This window comes from Melitaea cinxia, chromosome 22 (genome assembly GCF_905220565.1).
Source record: "Melitaea cinxia chromosome 22, ilMelCinx1.1, whole genome shotgun sequence".
NCBI classification, from domain to species: Eukaryota; Metazoa; Arthropoda; class Insecta; order Lepidoptera; family Nymphalidae; genus Melitaea; species Melitaea cinxia.
In genome coordinates, this window is record NC_059415.1 from 2,586,522 (window position 1) to 2,604,231 (window position 17,710).

The 17,710-nt window shown below is 32.7% G+C and overlaps 1 protein-coding gene across 1 annotated transcript in view; it reads left to right on the forward strand.

Moving 5' to 3' along the window:
* Positions 1–17,710, forward strand: part of LOC123664387 — a 229,224-nt gene that overhangs the window by 11,881 nt on the left and 199,633 nt on the right. Inside the window, exon 3 of the mRNA XM_045598933.1 lies at positions 6,406–6,570. Within this exon, the coding sequence (XP_045454889.1) occupies positions 6,406–6,570 (165 nt within the window). The remainder of the gene's footprint in view (positions 1–6,405; positions 6,571–17,710) is intronic.

A 17,710-nucleotide genomic window follows, 5' to 3' on the forward strand; every position in this document is an offset into this window, starting at 1 on the left:
AAATATTCCCTGTTGTACAGTTTATTTATTTTATCAAATATACATTCAATAAACAAGAAAACTTTAGTAAAAAGATTGCAAATAGGATGGATAAGTTATTGTAGGCGAATCCTTTTTCTTGGGTCAGTTCACACGAAACTTAATAAAAGTGTCTTTAATAGAAGGACAGTATCGAATTTTTTATCGCTTTTAGATTATATTTACAAAAGTTTTACACCAAAACTAGCTTTTAAATAAAAAAAAATACCGTACAAAAAACGAATAACATGTATCCTTTTTTAGTAAATATCGAATAGTTAAACATTTGTTGCTTCATAAATAACGAATTCAATAAGTGACATATTTTCTATCTTGTAGTAATATAAGAACTACAGACATTAAAAAAATCTCACAGCATTGGATAGCTTGTTTAGAGTCACACATCACACCATTATGAGCGGAGTAACAATGAAAAATATCGCAAAAACGGCCAAAGTGTATTGTTCCTTTGATATCATAGCATATGGGATTATATAAAATTTTCTATGAGAATGAAATTGCAAGTAACAGGTAATATAATATAAACACAAACGAAATACATTATCCTCTTCCTGAAAACATTAGTTAAAAATCTATAGAATACGTCAGAAAATAATAATGATCACATATTACGGGTTGGGTTACTTGAAACATTATTTCATAACACATAGTAACTTTTATCATGAAAAAATAAGAGCCTATCAAAAATACCTGACTATTTTCATAATACCTAATATGAGGCCTTGAAAGCGATGAAAAATATTTACATTTGTATACCTTTGTAAAAAACTACAAAGTAAAATATAATCTGCCACATGAGAATGTTATAGAACTATTTTAAACACAGTTCTGTAAATATTGTATGAGTATTTTTGCATTATTTAAAACTTTATTTAGTCTGCCGTTATATTAGGAATTACCGTGAAACGTAAATTTTATAATAACGTAATAATATGATGTACATTTCACTATGAAGTTGATTTTATATACATCGAGACATAAATCTAAATTAGCTGGTGTTAGTCAGGGATATTTTAATTAACTAAAAGCAACTAATAATAATTTCTGTTATCGCGCGATTGATTACAATAGCAGTAAAATAGCGTTTGATTGCTCGATGGCCGTTTAATAATTGCTAATTGTCAAATAGCGTGTAATATTTTGTGTTTCATATAAATCGGCGCTAAAACCATAATTATAGCGATATTCAGTAGTTATATTTTAGTTCATTAATTTACTAAACTATAAATATATTTGAGTTGCAATAATAAAAGAAGTCGAATAATAAAAAAATATGTATGTAAAAATTGGATAATCCTTGCTATATATCGGCACTGTAAAATAATAACACTACATATACATATACATGTACGTAAGATCTTATATCTTATTAGATATATAAATAAAAATGAATATTGCTAAGCGCATAACTCGAGAATGGCTCGACCACTTCAGCTATTAATTTATTGTATTTTCCTTAAGTCCCACGGAAGGTACAATAAATAAATAAAAAAATGCTTTATTTAATTTTTACTATTAACTTTTGATAGATTAAAGTCTGTCCGGGCAGCTAGTAATATACAGATGGCAATGCGCTGAGATTTTTGCAGCAGAAATAACTATTTATACATCTATCCATCTACAATAAATAAATTAAATATGTCATTAATCCTTCAGGAGAGTTTTTTCAAAAAACGTTGTCTTAAGCGTTTTTTATTTGGAATTCTTTGAGTTACGGTGATCAGTGTTCTAAACAAAATTGTTACTTTTTTACTTTTTTATGTACTAAGATTAATATTAATTTTAATTTGGTCAGCTAATAGTTATGAGGACAAGTACATAATCAAGAATGGCTTCGAACTAAATTATTCCGAAACCCATATTTGCTTCGGATTTCTGAAATTTTGCAGATCATTTACATTTCCAACTTTGTCTTCCATATTAATTATAAATACTCGTAATGGAACCCTCAAAAAGAGAATGAATACGCCTACCTTCTAAACTAATGCGTTTCCGCTAGATTGCATTGTCACTTTGTCTAGTTAATTAAAAAGCCTTTGTCGAACGGGTATCTATGTAGATGATATTTGAAGTATATATAAAGTTCGTTTTGGTATATAACCCAGTTAACTTGTCAATGATAGTGACCTTTGAATTGACATGAGTCGTAAACCGTAACAACTACGATGTTGATAGGGACGGGTCAATAGCATTTTATGTGCGTGAAAGGTATCGTTAGCACATAAATTTTTAAACACAACTCAATCAATACTGATAAAAAGTTTTTTATTCGTTCTTTGGAATATGCCAATCTGTTATTTGAGCGCTTCGAAGACTTCAGCAGAAGATATCCTAAAAATACTGGCTTTAGATCAAAAGCTTCACATAATACTATTAATGCAGTTAGATTGATAATAGCTATTTAAAATAAAATATACTAGCATCAAATGAGGAATGTCACAATGAAAATGAGGCTGAAAGAGCTTTTACAGCATCATCATTCTAAATCATATGGCGGATTATACTCCAATGCCTTTCTTATAGAATAGAATAGTCTTTCACTCAACAGTGTAATATGGATATTTACAGACTGACCTTTAGATCTGGTGGATTTAGTTTATTGCTCATCCCAGGCTCAAGAAACAAACCGGAACAATTTATGAAACAGAAATACAATATGCGATGTAATAATGTTAGGTCTAAACGACGTACCATACATCCGGCTCGCAACTGACCCCTCTGACGTTTCTGTAATAAAGATTTGTGACGTTCATTCGACATCTATATCTCTACGAGTTCGAATATATAGGTATTAGGATTTAGGAATACAAGTAATATTGAAGTTCCTTTTAGTGCATTTTTTTATATTTAGAAATGTGGTGTAAAATCAGGTGTACGAAATGGTAATAGTTTACCTTCAATTCGTTTGACTGATGTATTACTAATCTTGAAGGAATCTATCTTAAAAGTCAGATAAAGAAACATGAGTGACACCTGGAGGAATGTCTAGTTTGCTCTTAAAGGCGAAATTACTATACAAAGTAAATCTGCTCTCCCAATCAGGGTCAGCATTCCCCTTCCCGTCGTTCCAATTTCGTTTCCGCTTCCGTGGGTCCGAGCAAGTCATCAATATTGGATTTTGTGAAAATTCATACGACTACCAGCTTTCACGTATACCAATTAGATTATACTCCTGAGGTAGATTTTTTTCACTATTAACGGTTTGAAATAGTGCCTAAATATACAACAAACATGGCAATTTTTCCGTTAGACATATAAATCACATTAAACGAAGTATTTTACTGGGAGTTCAGTACCAAAACATTGACTATTTTAGAAAAGACCGATTTTTCTTACATTATGTCACATTTGTAATGGAGACAAATAGTCTGTCGTCAGTCTTGCGGTTTTGTTAGTGTTTGGCGCAAGTACGGTTTCAACTTTTCAAACAAATTATATGGACCTTTATAGTGGAACTTGAAAATAGTTTTTCGAGTATTATATTACAATATATTCAGGTAACTGTATTATTTTGGACATCGGTAAAGCGCAAAATTGTAAACTGATATTGCATAGTCATCGAAAAATTTATTTAAAATGCTGCATTTAATATAAATATTTATGAATTTCATTTCGTACCAGTTCACAATTTGGCGCAATAAAACATAATGCTCACAATATATATGTAATTATAGATCTTTTTTTGTGGTTTTTATAATTTCCCTTTTTATGACTAAATAACAGTTAATTAAAATACAGAATGATTAAAATAAACTCAACTTTAGATTCTGTTTTCAAGAATATGCGTATTTATGCAGTTCTATACAGTATCTACTGCGGTCAATTTAGACATTCGAAGCTATATAAATTTAAAATAAGCTGAAAATTGCTGAAATTGTTCAAGTTCCCCCCCATCTTCCCCCTGTATGCAATTTTAAAGCATTATATATAACTTTAAGTGCAAGATGAGCAACAAATTATTTCTTCTATTTGACTTTTTTGTGTATGGCTTAGTAATGCCACCTAGTACTTATATGTGGTTTGTTTTAATCCTATGTTGAGAAAGAGGTCTCTTTGTTCAGCAGTGGGATGTTAGAGGCCGAGTCAATCAATGAATCATAATATTGTTTATTTTATATCTATAAATAAAAAATTTGAATGCTTGTACTTGTATCACACCCCGGTGTTGACAGGTGCCAAAGGGTGCCAGGTGCTTAAGTTGGAGTTTGTACAGTATTCTTATTTAATTTATAATAGTATAAACTTTTTTTCTCATAAATTACAAAGATATCCTCGTGGGCAATCCAAGTATTTTAAATAGTTTAAATTACACTCTAGATTTTGAAATTTTTAATAAAATGTTTAAAAATTGTTTTTTTTTTTAATTAAAATATAATTACCTAAGCTTTTTAATTTAATGTATTAGCCATCCAATGAACTCCGTTCCGCTAACTTTTTATAACGTACTTCGAAAGACAAAATTATGAAAGTTTCATATCAACTAGCAATCCTTAAGATGCGATCAAACTTAACTGGCAATAAAAAAGTTTTTAATGCGAAAATTTTCCGTTTTAAAGTTTATGAAACATGAGTTTTTTATTATCATTTAGAACTTTAGTTCAAGCTCCAAGCTCATTTTAAATATTTGTGTGTTTTAGTTTACATTATTTCTATTTGGAAATCACAGTATTTGTAACACAATGATTTAGTTCACATCTAATATTAATTGCATTCAGTTAACATCAGATATGTTACAGTTTTATACTCCTAGCAGACGTACCAGGCACACGAATCTCTTTCATATTCCCCGTTGTGGCTCAAACTATAGCAGGAAGATGTCGACTGCTACGACAGTATAACAAGTTGTTTTCTGAGATTGACCTTTTTTCCATACCTAGAAGTTCCTTTAAAAGGGCTGTAATAGAGAAACTTGCTAGCACATATGAATAATCTAGACAGTCAGTTATCCATACCTACACCCACTTACATACAAATACACAGGCATACACACTCACAAAATTACACATACACATCTCACGCATGGATGTTTGGATATTTTACATTTTATATATTTCTAATTTTTATTGTAACTTTGTTTTACTACCTCAACTCAACTTTGTCTACCTTAACTGTGTAACTTAAATAATGTAAAATCCGAAATTGGCTTTTGTTTGGATGATCTGTATTGCTTTCAGAAACATAAAATGTAGCTGCGGATTTTTGTACGTTTTGTTTGTTTGTTTTGTTTGTGTGAGAAGAAGAGTGTTTCGTTATTTCAATAGGTCGAATGGTTCTGCAAGGCATAGCGTCCTGGAGATGGCACTTTGTTAGCAAATAGAATAAGAAATTTATCAACGCAATATTTTTCAGACCAGTCCAATTTTTTGACATAATTTTCACAAATTGAATTAAACTCGGAGTCGGAATCTTTAAGCTGTCAAAATCTAAATCTTCTGGTGTGTTATCCAAGAATTACTTCATAACTTTTGACTCAGGGGACGGCACTCCGGACGACGGTTACGCGGTTAACGATAGTTCACGTTTTACTTCCGCTACTTTTGACTTGTATTCAAAATCCGCACAGAACCTGTGTGTAACGTACCCAAGGCAGTCATTTTTTGCATGTGTGTGTCTAACATGTCCACAGCGGTCGTAATATTAGTATAGATTATAATTATATGACAACAGTTATAACGTCATCAAAGCGTGCTTCAGATAATGAAAATTGCATTACTAATCCAATTCCCTTAACAAAAGCATGGAACTGTATCTGTTCGTATTTACTCAAGCGTAGAGTAAAACGTTATGTATTCTGTAATATTTTGTGTATACGCTACAAAGTCTAAACTTCTAAAGAGATTGCATGCGAAGGCGACGCAAAGGAATCTCATAAGAATTTAATAATATTTAATATCGTATATAATATGTTTGAATATTAAATATTTCTAGAAAAGTGATTTTATTTGAGGAGAGAAATATTTATTTCATAATTTGAAATTTTTGTAAACGGAAATAGTGTATGTCTCAAAACTTTCTTCAAATTCTATTTGTTCTCTGAAAATCAGAATATTTAAAAATAAAAAGGTACTGTCTGTTTAAAAGTGCCAGTGAACAGGCTTCTTCTGGGCGAGCTCACTCCATCTTCGATCTCTTCTCTGCTCTAGAGCTAGACTGGGGTCAAGAGTAAGCCCATTATATAATAAATAAATAAAAAATACGATAATTCAGATTCAGGTTGTAAACAGTGTATGGAGTTAGACTTTGACGATAGTAATTAAATCAGATTACATAAAAAAAAATTATAGAAAAAATAACTATAAATAAGTACATTTCTTGGATAGTCTAATAATGAAATAATTATAATTATGATGAAATATTTCTCATCAGGATGGAAGACTACGCAGCGGTGACATGCTGCTCCGTATCGGCGCGGTGTGCGTGGTCGGCATGTGCGCCCGGCAAGCGGCGGCCGTACTGCGGCAGTGCGGGGCCTGTGTCCGGCTTCTGGTTGCCAGACCCGCTCATAGTAATACACTCCAACCCACGTTACAGGTAGGATATAGAAGACACCAAGGTCATCCTTTTTGCACAAATATGATCATCATCATCATCATCATTTCAGCCTTTCACAGTCCACTGCTGGACATCGGCCTCCACAAGTTCACGCCGAAAATGGCGTGAACTCAAGTGTTTTGCCCATAGTCACCACGCTGGGCAGGCGAGTTGGTGACAAATATGATGGTTTAAGGAAATTAAGCGCTGTAGGATAAGGCTGTAGATAGGAGTTGGGAAGAGCTAAAGAGTTACTGACATTCGATTGTTTGAATAGATAGCTGTACTAGCTACTTATTGCTTCTTTTCGTTCAGAGAACGATACTAACAAAGTTGACCCAGTTCTTTATAACTTGCATATCCATTATAAAGTCTTTTAGAGTCTTTGGGCAAGTATCTTAGCGTCCTTTCTGTTTCTTGCTCCATTCAAGCCACAATTTAATTGCAGCTTCACCATAAAAAAGTAATAAAATTAATCGATATCAGTACGTAAGAATAATAAAAAAGCCTTTTAACTGAGGTATGGCACAGCAGAAAATTTCCTACTTAAAATATGTAGGAGACCGACGGGGGTAGTACCTCGACCTTACAGAATATCACAGCTAAATAATTCTGCTTTCAAGCAGTGTTGTGTTCCTGTTGATGAGTAAGGTGACCAAAGCTCCTGGGGGGGAATTAGGAATAGGGTCGCAACGCACTCGCGATGCTTCTGGTATTGTAGACGTCTATAAGTTACGGTAATAGCTTACAATCAGGTAAGCCATACGCTTGTTTGCCGACCTAGCTATAGAAAAAATGAACAATATAATCGTTGTACTAAATTATTCTGACGTATGGGGTACGCGTATCTCATCATATATATTATTAGCACGCACAGTGTAACTTACGTTAATAATCTTGTGGTTTCAGAAGGGTTGGGTTTTGACGATTGAGTTATAAAAGTAATTACTTTCACTCCCAATTGGAAGTGATGGTGTTATTGCTTATAAGCCTACAAAGAAATCGAATTCTTCTGGTAGTATTGATTTACTAATTCGGATATAAAGACTCTTAAGAAATTGAAATATTGTATAACCCTCTGACGCGGGGGCGCCAGAGGGTTATGTCAGACTCCTACTGACTAAAAAAATACCATGTGTGAGCAGTCGTCCGCCTGGGTGGGGCGAGATGGAGTCGCGCTAGCATTCACCACCTCGCCCCGGCGGTAGGCCCGGACGAAACCGGCACAATCACTCAAAATTACTCCTGTGTCAGGAGTTCGAAATTACACAATACACAAGCAAAAATACTCAGAAATTAAGCGGATGTATGGCCTACACCTAAAATGTTTGCCATTAAATGATTTAGCACGTATATGTTTGTGTGTTCCATGATATATAAAAATATTACATAAGCACGAGTTTTGCCAATGATATGAAACTCAGGTCTAACGTTTGGCAAGCAGCCATATTAGTATCGTTAAACTAACGTTTAACTTGTTCTGATATTTCAAAGTAATAAAACTACACTTTCGTGGTCTCTTAAAACTAGTATTAAACTTTTTCAAAATATTTCGAGTAATTTGATAGCATCGATAATTCTAAATAGTTGATATTTTAGAACAATGGGAAAGCTGAAAATGAAGATACCAAAAATATAAGGAAAAAATTGAATCAAAAGTGTAAAATTTTTAATCTTTTTCAGTCACTATGAACACTTTTACTTTTAGTGGAATAATTGTGATTATTATATAGCTTAAGATACGAATAAGACGTGGTCTTAACCCATTTGGTTAATGGATAAAAATGAAATAACAGCTCAAGAATCGATGCTTGGTCTAATCCATTTCTTGTCCTGTGTAAACTAGATTAGAAGCTGTGTTAAAAAGTGCACGTGTTGATGAATTGAAAACAAATTTGCTGATGACACGTGCCTCGTGGTGGCTGTTGGGACCTTGAAGTGGCCGTTAAAAAGTAATAAGATGATTTCGATGTATTGATACAGTGCTGTCATGACATGGGACCTGTTTTTAATGCTACATAACTAAGCCACTAATAAATAATATAATCCCAACAACAGCGGCAGACACTCGCAGCAAAAATGATTGCTCACAATCATAAATGTTTACATGTTAAAGATATAAATAATCTGTGCTTTGATAGGCTATTGAAGTTGTTTATTCACAGACGTACTTGGGTCTAGTAATAAACAGTAAATTTTCATAGAAGTCACAAATAGATCTCGTATGTGACAAATTAAGGCGGTTTTTGGCTAATATTCTTATTTTAAAAAACAGGATGAGATTTGGTCATACCCAGAAAAGGAACTTGAACAAAATAAACTTATTTTAACTGAAAATATTGAAAGGTATTGTTTCACCAAACATATATTAGGGCTTAATATGATAACGGCGAAATTGCACCGTTTCACTCATTGTAAATTACTACCAGTACATATTAAGTTCAAGTATAATATTTTAAAAGAAAATTTCCGGAATAGTAAGTTTAGGCAGCGTGTTGAACATCCTAGATTTACACGGCCGTAGCCAGAAAATAGTTTCACACGATTACTGCCAACAATGTGTATGGAGAGAGAACGGCCGCTTAGACATATACTATACTATATATAGATAGTGCCTCGATTAATTAATTTCCGGCGGTCACGTTTGGTTGTATGTATCAAAATCATAACGATATAAATATGTATTATAAATATCTATAATAATAAATTGTATAATGATTGATGTAATGTAACTGAAACTGTATATATATATATATATATATATATATGAAATTATTTAAATATATAGTAATTTATATATGTAAGTTTATGAAATGTTAACTATCCGAGTTTCTTGTAGCATTTTACAAATTATAATGGTTTCGTTTGGTGTTCGATTTTATGAATTTGTATAAATTGTGTTGAATGGATCTTAAAATAAATAAATAAACATAAGCTTATTGAAGATCACATCCGTGTAATATTGCTTTCAAGTAATGCTGTGTTCCTGTGGTGAGCAAAAGTGTGTGGGGTCGGCAAAACGCTTACGACGTATGTGATTTTGTAGGCGATCTTAGGCTACGCTAATCTCGTGGACCGTAGTTATTTGCCACCTTAGGAGTAATAAAAAACCGGCCAAGTGCGAGTCGGACTCGCGCACCGAGGGTTCCGTACAAACAAAATTATTAAAAATATTTTTATTATATGATGTAACAAAAAATTTATGGTTTTCGCAATTTTTCCTTTATTTGTGCTATAAGGCGTTGCTTCGTACCAAAATTCAAGATTCTAAGCTCATGGAAAGTACCCTATAGGTTTTGATTCCCTTACGAGTGTCAAAAATTTGCAGCATAAACGGCATAAATCTTTTGATTGCGTTAGCTTAGAAGTTTAATTTTTTCACAGCTCCAAGGGAGAGTAGATCCGATATTTGATGTGAATTTCAGCTTGATACCTTTACGCGTTCCTGAGAAAAGGGGTCTTGATAGACAGACGGACAACAGAGTGATCCTATAAGGGTTTCGTTTTTTTTCTTTTGTGCTACGGAACCCTAACAAACCTTTGTATCCACAAATTACTAATAAAATGCTTTTCTGTGGCGAGCGAGTAAAAGCTTAAATAATTTGTGTAAACTGGGCTATGTTGATGGTGTCACTTCTGGTGTGAAAAAAGCCAAGCCTAGTATCGAACCAGAATATTTTTTCATTGTTTTGTTGATTTGTATTTATTGTTTAAAAAAAGCTTATGTAAAGATCTCCTCAGCCAAATGTTGTTCATTACTATTGCTATGTAACGCTATTTGTGCTGTTGGTTATCTAAATACTACATAAATAAACAAACAAATCTATTTCACATTTGCATTTCTTTCCTTACGCAATTTAGTACAAATAGAACATTCGCTAGGCAAAAGTAATAACGTGAATAAAAGACACATACTTTAATAAAGTTGTACGTATTCCCGGGCAAAAGCCTCCCGCACTGACGCTACAAAGCCCTAAATATCCGGATCATGCCGGCGAACTGTCACCGTCGATGCGAAGCGACCAATTACGTAGCGTCCGATTGGTTAGGCCTTAGAAAAAGATATTTATGAATGGAAATACAGTTTGTATGTACGTATAAACGCTATTTTTATGTCCTACTAGCGGACTTAGCGATCTTAGTACTGTGATAAAAAAAATGTGAATATGTTCGTTTTGTTTACATTCTTACAACGTGAACTTTGTCCTGATTTTAACAAAACATAAGAAAAAGAGTTATCCGGTTCGGTATAGTCTATATTTTTATATTATATAGTTTTATTTATGCGCCTTTCTACATTTCGACAGTTCATTTTTGTGTAAATAGCCTGGTTGATTATCTTTATACTTGCTAAACTCCTCAAATCTATTCTCATTCTCCTGACATGCTTGGTAGACCTGTGTATTCATTCAGATTGGAAGAGAAAGTACATTATCATTTTTATCGTTTGAATTAACTGCGGTTATAATTACTATGCTGCGCTTTAATGTTATCGAGAAGTAAAATTATATTATAAGTATAAATTTCGGCACGAATTTTAAACTTTTCTTTTTTTTTTCTTTCACAGAAATAACCATGTATTTCATCACTTATTTACGCTTCAAATATGAAATTCAGACGGGTTTTCCGTCAACGTGACATAGACACTGTGATGTAATATAATATTCTAAGGATATTACACACTAGACATCGAAACAACCGCATACAAATTACAAGTTAACCTATATATTTGTACTAGCTGCTGCCCGCGACGTCGTCTGCGTGAACGCTATACAGCACCAAAAATATCTACGATTATACCTTTTAAAATAACATTTATTTACCCGTTTCTTCTTTACATTTCATATCTACAGAAAAATCTAATAGATGGCGCTGCTTTAAAATTGTCTTGTCTGCTTATATTCATTTAATTATGTTTATCGCCTTAGTTACTTATATCGCGTGATTTTTATAGTGTAAAGCTAGCTTAGATAGCATGGTTATTAACATAATAACAACAAAATTTAAACATGCGTCGTTAGATTACACGTTGTTACAGAATGCGTTGAGGAAATAAAGGTTCACTGCTCGTTCCCGGTAGGTGATAGCATGATAATATGTAGCCTATATGTTGACCCGAGTTCCTAATAATATTCGTGCCAAATTTGAATTAAATCCATGCGGTACTTTTTGAGTTTATCCCGGACATACATACAGACAAACAGACAAACAGACAAAAATTCTAAAAACTATATTTTTGGCTACGGTATTGATTGTAGATCACACCCCAAGTATTCTTTTAAAAAAATATTCAATGTACAGTTTTGACTTTCCTACCATTTTATTATATGTATAGATACTATCATTATTAAGTGTATGTATTCAGCCTGTTATATCCCACTGCTGATGCTGGTTATCCAGGTCTCTTTCTTCGTGTAGGAGAAGGATAGCACCCTAATTCATCACTCATCCACTGCAGGTTGGCAAATATTAAGTATATAGGTTTCAAATTAACCACAGCAAAATCGTTTCTTCCGTAATAGAACAGGAATAATTATGAATAATACTGGGCAGAACATAAAATTTATTTAACTATTTATTTTCCCAAAGACATTTCAGTAAAGTTTTCTATTCCGAGGTACGGATGGTCATTCGGCGTTCGAGCAGTCATGACACGAGTAAATGATAATAGTAAGGATTTTCAACTTAATTTTTTACATTTGTGCTATTCACAAAGATTTTCTAGACTTTTTAATAACTTTTTTAATTCTGAATATTAACAAGTTAAGAATTGGGCAAAGTAGGAAACATTTTTCTCAAAATATAGAGCAAATCAACTACCGTGTAACCTGCCGTGCTTTATATAAAGTGGACCCTTGACGTACATAAAAAAATTAAGGGCTTGTATTTTTATTGATTCCGCTGTAGTCAGAGTAATACTAAGTATGTATTTTTTAAATTAACTGCAATAATCTACTGAGTCGCATCTTAATAATATTTGTAAAAAAAATACTTAAAAATATTTTAAAAATATTTTTAACAAAAAGATATTTAGGGCGGTAGAGTTTTAATAGTAAAATGATATAGTATACCTACTTTGAATATCAAAAACAAACTTTTAACAATTTGAATTTTTGCTTATAATAATTATAGACTTCGGATATTTTAGATATCATGTCTGAGTTTGCCAAATTTTTGCTTTTATTTTGTTTTCGTAGAAATAAAACCTATTTTCTGAAATAATTGTTCGTGATTTTTATCCAAAAAAAATGGAATTTTACTCGTTGTGGTGGCTGCAACTGCTCCTGCGGTTTAAACATACGTTTATAAATATGTACACTATGTATATATAATAATACATTTCTATAGTTCTAGTTGTTTGTGGCCTGCGCCGTCTAGGAGTTTTCGGAACTCTGGCGTTAGTTGTGGTTGTTTAATTTCGTTCCATTTAACTATCTACCAGTTTTGTTGTAGATAGATACATTTAGATCTAATAGCTCGGCGGTTCTCATTACGGGTAGATATTTGTACATAGGTATACTTATTTCCGATGTCGTATGTCTTTATGAATTTTACCATCTTGACACGGAGTATTCGAAAAGCTGTTAGCGTGGAATAAACTGAAGAAGGGGGAGCTTATTCCACCACGCTGGTCCATCGTGGTTAGCCTACACGATCAGTCTGAGGATCGCGTAAAATATAAAAACGATGTGTGAGTGATGAGTGTCACTGTATTGCTAAACCAGATCTATTTACGTGAGTAAGAGGTAGTAGGAAACCTTGGAATCTATCTCGAATTTCAGAAAAAAAATAATATACACACGAATAGGTCAAGTGCTGTGTGGCTACGGCACCAAAGAATATAGCCACCCCCTCTCTTCCCGTGGGTGTCGTAAGAGACGACTAAGGGATAACAAGGTTCCACTACCACCTCGGAACTTAAGAAGCCGACCGATGGCGGGATAGCCATCTAACCGCTGGCTTTGAAACACACAGGCCGAAGACGGCCAGCAGCGTCTTAGGTGCGACAAAGCCAGCCCTGCGGTCACCAACCCGCCTGCTCAGCGTGGTGACTATGGGCAACACACATGAATTCACGCATTTTTGGCGCGAACTTGTGGAGCCTATGTCCAGCAGTGGACTGCAATAGGCTGGAATGATGATGATGAATGATGAATAGGTCAAGTTTGTGAAGTTGTTTGTCGGAGAAAATAGAAAATTCTTTGATCAGTAGAAGGATGCGCAATAATTCTTACGATAATGTAATAATAATTTTGATTTTAATAATTCTTATCATTAAAAGTAATACTTAAATGTACTACCTAATCAAGATTCTGGTACAATGATAAACTTTGCCTCAAATAGTATTTTGTTTGGACACGTAAGTTTTGAGATATGGGAATTAACGTGGGTTACAAAGCTGGTCTGAAACTACAGTAATCGATAAACTTGGAGTTTTTAGTAACACTAACTGCTTCTTGTGATTTTACACGAGTGAATTTCGATCCCGTGGAAGTATTGCGATAAAAAGTAATCTATACAAAAAAAAACATGACAATCAGTCCAGTAATTTTTGTGTTAAGTAAAAAGTAACATCAACTGAAAGCCATTAAGCCCAAGAATAATTTAATTTAAAAGTAACATCTTTCTTTTGAATTAATTGAAAACACCCATCCATCCATCCATATACCATACCATAAACTTTCGCATTTATATTATGAGTAAGTCGGATATTTTCATCCGTCAACCCGCTGTGGCGCAGCGTGGTGGATTAAGCTCTGATCCTTCTTCTACATGGGGCAAGAGGCTTATGCCCAGCAGTGGGATATTACAGGCTGAAGCGCAAGATATTTTATCGCCCAGTGAAGTGGACATAGGAAAGCTAGTTAGTTGTAGGTAATTTTATAACTTTATTATACATAATTACACAATTTAATAATGAATTTTAATTGGTCCAGTTGGGTGCGTACAAAATTATGTATGTATGAACGTTATTAGTGTAAAAGCTTTTTATAATGATGTTTTTAATGAAAACCACAATTTTAAAATTTATTTATGGGTTTAAATAATTTGATTATAATTCACAAAGGCGATTAAATTGTTGAATATTTCACCACAGCGCTTACACTACGGATTGTTTAAATATAATACATTGTTTTACATCTACTTTGTGTATTTCGGCGTGAACGTTACTTTTAATTTATTACTAGCAGTGCCCGCGACATCGTCCGCGTGGAATTGAACAAAATAGTTATTGTTCCGTTCGCAGAGTTATAGGTAAAATAAAAAAAAATCTCAAACAAAAGTGGCTTAAAGTACTCCTTATTACATCAACTATCTGATAGTAAAAGCTCCGTTAAAATCGATCCAGCCATTTCAGAGACTAGCCGGAACAAATAGACAGACAGACAGACAGACAGACAAAAATAATAAAAACTGTTATTTTGGTATATACACTGTATATACATACATATGAATTTAGTAAAAAGCGGCTATTTAAATATTACAAACAAACACTCCTATTTAATTTATTTGTATAGATGTATAGATTTTGTCATACAATCCAACAGTGTAGTACGATAATATAAAACAATATTAGATGTGCATAAGGCATTAGAAGATTACACAAACGTGAATGCCTTAACTTAAGCTGTTTTGAATACTTAATAGTGATGTACTTGTTTGTATTTATTTAAATTTACGTACAAGATTATGTATAAGATAATACGATAACACTACCAGGCGTAGAGTTTTTTAGACTTCCATTTCATATACAGTTCATCATAATATTATTAGCTAATATTATAACCTGGAATAATTCACGATAATGAAAGTAAAAGTACTAAAATTAATAAGAAAGGTTACAAAAAGCAAGTCATATGATGCATAAATACACCTTCTTTGTTTGGACTCGGCAATATCTTTTATATATGTTTGTGTTGCAAAGTTTGTTATAAAAAACAGTTAAGACGTCATCATGGAATATTAGCCTTCAACATTAAGATGGATGAAACTGACTCATGTATTATAACGGTTGTATCTCGCCTGTTTTAATAAACCTTCGTTAAAATCTTAATAACACTGAGCATAATATTTGTCATCAGATTTTGATTTCGCAACTAAACCTACAAAACCCAGTTTCCAAATTTATACAGCAGGTTTCTATAAAACGACTTCGTTAACGAACACAATTATTGCGAAGCATATAATAACAGCACATGTTGCTAGCGGAGATTTTGCATAAATCTTTGAATGTCCAACCTAGATTCAACTAGGTTGAGTTAATATGAGTCCTGTTGAGACCGCGTTATGAATATGTTAGGAGTTGCTTAAAGATTAAAACTGTTAGCTAGATCAGTATGTGTTATGATAATTTTGTTTATCTTTGATTTAAGGGATATTACAATATTAATAGTTATATTTGCAAATTACAACTAAAGAAGTAATTATTTACATGTAATTACGATGTTGCGGAAAATTTTATTGTTTCTGACGAGATGTAATATGATTTTGGGTTTTTCACTGGCGTTCCCGCAAAATTTAATTGAATGTTAGTAATATATTTATAAGACCAATGAGTTATATTTTTGTTAAAGCATAACACAATTTTGATTCATCTAAAACAAAGATTTATTTATTAAAAACAGATAGGTTTTACATAACAATTATCACAATCAAAAAATAATTAGGTAGGTACTAACCTAAAACAAAGAACCGACAATTAGATGTTCATGCTTTACAATTGTTATTATAAAAACTTAAATAGTTCTTTACACTTTGAATTGAAGCAAATTCACAAACAACTACGTTTTAAAGACATTATAAAGAAAACATTTGTAATCTAATTAATTCTAACTATTCGATTTGGACAAAAGAAAAAATACGCTTTTACATTCTCCCCACTGGTGGCTCCCTCTTGTAGCTTAACTGATAGGTACATACTCAAAAGTCAATGTCGGTGTCAACGTCAACACAAAGCTTACATATTTAATAACATAAATTTTGGTAAAAAATTTTATACATATCAATAAGTCTGTGTAATATTCTAATAATATTTCGAACAAAAATATATTATTACTGTTACTTAAGTTTTTATATTTTACCGGTCTCATAAGTATATGTTACTATGTTAAAAGTAGTTCCCCTTTGGTAACAGGTTAAAGCCCAGGTCACTGTTAGTTAGGGTTCTAGGTCGTGGCTCTCGATTAATACTGTCTTTTCTATACGATCCTTGAAGTAACAGTATAGCAAGAGTTCTAAAGTAAAGTGAAAATAATAGGCATATTTATTTCTGTTTCCCCATTATATTTCATATTTTGGTAAAATCTTATGAGCTAATATTTGAATTATTATTATTATTTGTCATAATTGCACCAAATAAGATCCGTGTCTTGTCTGATTCAAATTTTCTATTAAATCTATATACGTGAAGCAATAACTTTGTACCACTTTTTACGAAAATTGTGCGGACGGAGGAGTATGAAATTTCGTACACTTATGGTTTATATAGAGAAGGAGTGCAGAATGCTAATATTTTTTTTCAAATTATGCATAAAAATACAATAAACCAATAAAAAAAAAACATAACACACACTACCATGTATTTGACATACATACTCATTGGTTTATCGTTTTAGTCTGTGATTAAATTATGGTCGTATTTCGACCACTGAGCGACTACTAGTATTATACTTGTATAATATGTTATACGAGTATAGTGATGCAAATTAGATTCATATTGAGATGCACACGGCATCACGATATGCAGATTAAAATAGGTGTATTGAATATGCACTCTGCATAAACTAGCAGGCGTTGCAATTAACACGGGAATGAGAGGCTTTAGAAGAGCACTCGTGTACGAAGAAATGAGACTTTATTCATCATTAATTCCTTGCTTACTTATGTTGCTTGATTGCAGTGTCGTTGTGAATTCAAGACAGAAGCGTGCAATCTTTTTTATTATACAAGACTAGATTATTATAGAAGTTGAATGGAAGAATCTTGACTAATTAATCCCTTGTTAAGGTTATTAGTAATTTTAGTGAACTTATTGTTTTTCTAGACTTTATAATATTTTACTGGTCTATTTCCTACTTTTGAATAGGTTTTTTTATACAACTAGGTCGGCAAACAAGCTTACGGCTCTTCTGATGGTAAG